Raw genomic sequence first — 3,831 nt, 5'->3', positions numbered from 1 at the left:
GAGAAAGAGGAGGTGGACCATCTATACAGAAGGGTATTTAATGTCATGCAACAATTGTAAGAACGAGTATTCTGTTTGTCCTGTACCTGGGACCAGACTCCCTGCATATTTCATTAAACCTAACAACTGAGTGAAGAAAAGGACTCTGTGCATTTTCTTGAATTTACTTACTCACCATCTTTTTTTTTAAGTTACATCAATATGTAACTTGAAATCTCCAACTTAATTAAGGGTTAGTTTAAGTAGTTGAGAGCTCTCTGCATATCTACCACACGCTCAAACTTGCAAACAGTATAAAAGTGTATTGTTAAGGAGTGACGACGTCATCACACAGGGTGACGCAGTTTAAAGGTGGAGAGACCAACACAAAGGGGCATCACAGTCAGTGCAAACTTGTCCAATGTAATTATGGTCTGCTTCACTAACTCTCCTCCCCACCGCTACCTGATCCTCCCTCCTTCTCCTCCTCTCTGCACCTCCTGGCTTCTCCCTGCACCTCCCCACCCATCCCTGCCTCTCCTGTCTGTCCCCTGCAGGGTGTGCTCTGAGAAGCACAGGGAGAAGTCTCGTGAAGCTGCCCGGAGTCAGGGAGAGAAGGAGAGCGAGGTCTTCACACAGCTGGCCCTGCAGCTCCCCCTACCCCTTGGCGCTGCCCAGCAGCTGGACAAGGCGTCCATCGTGAGGCTGACCCTGAGCAACCTGTGCCTCCGAGAACTGCTGCATACAGGTGAGCTGGACTGAAGGGCGCTCGATGCACGAGCCGCGTGCCATAGATCAAAAGCCACAAGGTACAAGCTGCAGACCACTCCATAGAGCAGTGCTTCCCAACTCCAGTTCTGGAGCCCCCCTGCCCTGCTGGGTTTTGTTTCAACCAAGTTCTCAATTACTTAATTGAACCCTGAATTGAACTGACGAGTTGCTTAATTCGACTTTTTCAATTGTTTAGCAGCTTATTCAAAAGTTGGAGGTTTCAAGTTCCTTGTTCTACAATATTATACTTAACTTAACCTCCAAACTGTTTAAAATCATTAAAAAGCTCTGATTAGGCAAATTATTAGTTCAATTAAGGGTACAATTAAATAACTGAGGGCAGCTCGGTTGGAACAAAAACCAGAAGGGCTGACCGGGGGGAGCTACAGGACCGGAGTTTGGAACCACTACCATACAGTGTGTGCATGGAGCTTGTCTTGAGCCACAAGCGTTTCTCTGATGAATACATTCTGCACCACTGAACTTGTGCATGCACTTGTTGAACCTCAAGCATATACTGTGAATAAAGGGATTCCGTTACATGAATCAGACTTGCAAAATCATTTTTGTGACCTGGGTCTTTCTGGAAATAGGCTGATATTGTCTTGAGACGAGACCAGAACTTGTGTAATGGTCCATTTAAAGCTGGGAAAACATGACAGAGCAGTACTTGGCTGACAGTAACCAGAATTGACCAGCAGTGACCGCTGGTGTGTGTTCCAGCAGAGGCAGGCTGCGGTGACGTGGACAATGAGGTGGAGAGGACTGCACCTGTGGAGACGTCGATCGAGGGATTCCTGCTGCTGCTGTCCCAGGACGGGGTCATCATTTACACCTCAGAGGAAGTGACGAGACACACGAGCCTCAGCCAGGCAACATCTACCAGTGTACTGCAGTCACCAGCCAGGTAACATCTACCAGTGTACTGCAGTCACCAGCCAGGTAACATCTAACAGTGTACTGCAGTCACCAGCCAGGTAACATCAACCAGTGCCTCTAGTGCCTTCATCAGTGTTATTGAATCTAAACTGAGTGTGAGGCTCCAGTACTTTCATCAGTGTTATTATTGTGATTTATTTGGTCGACGCTTGTATCCAAAGCGATTTACAATCAGTTATTATAACATACAAATTCCGTCACGTATTTATACAGCTTGGTGTTTTTAGTGGAGCAATCTAGGTAAAGTACTTGCTTGCTCAAGGGTACAGCAGCAGTGTGTCCCCACCTGGGATTTGAACCCAGATCCCTAACCACTACTCCACACTGCTGCTGTTAATGAAACTAAACTGAATGAGGAAGACCAGCATTTGGCCTCTAGTGCCTCCTTCAGCACTATTGCAACTAAACTGTATCATTCACAGCCTCAGATAAAGACAAAGGTTGTGTTTTTGTAAGTTTCTGTACTCTGGTGTGTTTGTTTCAGATGGATCTCATTGGGCAGTGTATTTTGATTCATTCAAACCTGTGACAAGGAGGAGATGTGCAAGGCCAATCAGGGTCGCACAGTCAACCTCAAATCGGCTTCCTGGAAAGTGAGCAAATCAATTCTAATTCACATATCCTGCCTCCCGAGGTATAGGTATGCTTTACCTGTAACAAGCTCCTGCAATCTGGTTACAATTTCACTTCCTGCAATCTGGTTACAATTTCACTTCCTGTAGTCAGATTACATTTTTAGTCATACAATGCATTAGTAAGACCTCACCTAGAATTTTGTGTTCAGTTCTGGTCACGTCGTTACAAAAAGGATATTGCTGCTGTAGAAAGAGTGCAAAGAAGAGCAACCAGAATTATCCCGGGTTTAAAAGGCATGTCGTATGCAGACAGGCTAAAAGAATTTAACCTATTCAGTCTTGAACAAAGAAGACTATGCGGCGATCTGATTCAAACATTCAAAATCCTAAACGGTATAGACAATGTTGACCCAGGGGACTTCTTTGACCTGAAAAAAGAAACAAGGACCAGGGGTCACAAATGGAGATTGGATAAAGGGGCATTCAGAACAGAAAATAGGAGGCACGTTTTTACACAGAGAATTGTGAGGGTCTGGAACCAACTCCCCAGTAATGTTGTTGAAGCTGACACCCTGGGATCCTTCAAGAAACTAACAACCAAACGAGCAAGATGGGCTGAATGGCCTCCTCGTTTGTAAACTTTCTTATGTTCTTATGTTTGTTTTAGTTTGTCAGGATCCAGCCAATCTGCAGGCTGTTAGTGTCGGTGTTCACCGGCAGAGGGCGACAAAGGAACCAAAAGAGCGCAAGGTGCTGTGGCAATGGCAAAGACTGTGAGGGGGCGCTAAAGGAAGGAGCATCCTCACATGTTGTTCCTGTGTGGACCACACAGGGTGTGGTCTTTTTGGTACCAAGGGACATACTACTTGGAAGACTTGCCTGTTCACCTGGAAAAGGATTACAAACTACATTTCCCGATAGCCCTTGTGGATTATAAAGAAAGTGAACAAGTGACACTTACCTGGCGAGACTTTCTGTTCCGAGAGCAGATTTACTGTTACCAGCAGCGACTGGATGGAACTTGGACTGGTCTCTGTTTGCTAAAGCAATACATTTTTCCTTGCAACGAGGACAGCTCGTGCAAACAATAGAGAGGGTTGAAGAAGTGAGATTAGTGGGCAGGTTTTCTTTTGTTTTGTTTATTTTCAAAAATGTTCTGTTGAGTCTTTGAACTTTGTTTAAGGAAATAATAAAAACTGCCTTAACTTCAACCTCACCAAATGCCTCGGTGTCACCTCTCATGCTGCCAGTTGGCTACCACATTAAAATACAGAACAAATATATATATATATATATATATATATATATATATATATATATATATATATATATATATATATATATATCTATAACTGTTAATTTGCAGTCTGTGTGGAGTTTGCATGTAGTCCTCGCCTTGCGCCCTGTGTATGCCGGGTTAGGCTCCGGCTCACTGCGACCCTGTAAAGGAGTACGTGGTTAATGATAATGGCTGGATGGATGGTTGTTAGTTTGCAGCATGCACAAAGTGAATTAGATGTAGGGTACATTCACCTCTGGACATGTTCACATAGATATACCAGCATGT

General features: G+C 44.4%; 1 protein-coding gene across 2 annotated transcripts; it reads left to right on the top strand.

Annotated features, from left to right (window-relative positions):
* The first annotated feature begins 8 nt into the window (after nucleotides 1–8).
* Nucleotides 9–3,049, top strand: LOC131696623 (hypoxia-inducible factor 1-alpha-like). Of its 2 annotated transcripts, XR_009322079.1 has the most exons (4): nucleotides 9–727; nucleotides 1,474–1,657; nucleotides 2,174–2,282; nucleotides 2,932–3,049. XR_009322079.1 is itself a non-coding variant. In XM_059018816.1 (3 exons), exons 1-3 carry the CDS (start codon nucleotides 409–411, stop codon nucleotides 2,199–2,201), a joined length of 531 nt encoding a protein of 176 aa, XP_058874799.1. In that variant the 5' UTR covers nucleotides 9–408; the 3' UTR covers nucleotides 2,202–3,049. The 2 variants fall into 2 exon arrangements, 1 of the variants encoding a protein (XP_058874799.1); XM_059018816.1 differs by having other exon boundaries at nucleotides 2,174–3,049.
* The last annotated feature ends 782 nt before the right edge of the window (nucleotides 3,050–3,831 follow it).

This window comes from Acipenser ruthenus, unplaced genomic scaffold (genome assembly GCF_902713425.1).
Source record: "Acipenser ruthenus unplaced genomic scaffold, fAciRut3.2 maternal haplotype, whole genome shotgun sequence".
In the NCBI taxonomy this organism is placed as follows: Eukaryota; Metazoa; Chordata; class Actinopteri; order Acipenseriformes; family Acipenseridae; genus Acipenser; species Acipenser ruthenus.
Note: the sequence above shows the minus strand (reverse complement) of the source record. Positions and strands in the feature narration are given on the sequence as shown.

Bases quoted from the DNA above. Each gene is read 5' to 3' on its own strand.
- LOC131696623 (XM_059018816.1), top strand. From the start codon at position 409: ATGGTCTGCTTCACTAACTCTCCTCCCCACCGCTACCTGATCCTCCCT. The intron at 728-1,473 runs GTGAGCTGGACT...TGTGTGTTCCAG, and splicing joins CCGAGAACTGCTGCATACAG to CAGAGGCAGGCTGCGGTGAC. The intron at 1,658-2,173 runs GTAACATCTACC...TGTTTGTTTCAG, and splicing joins GTACTGCAGTCACCAGCCAG to ATGGATCTCATTGGGCAGTG.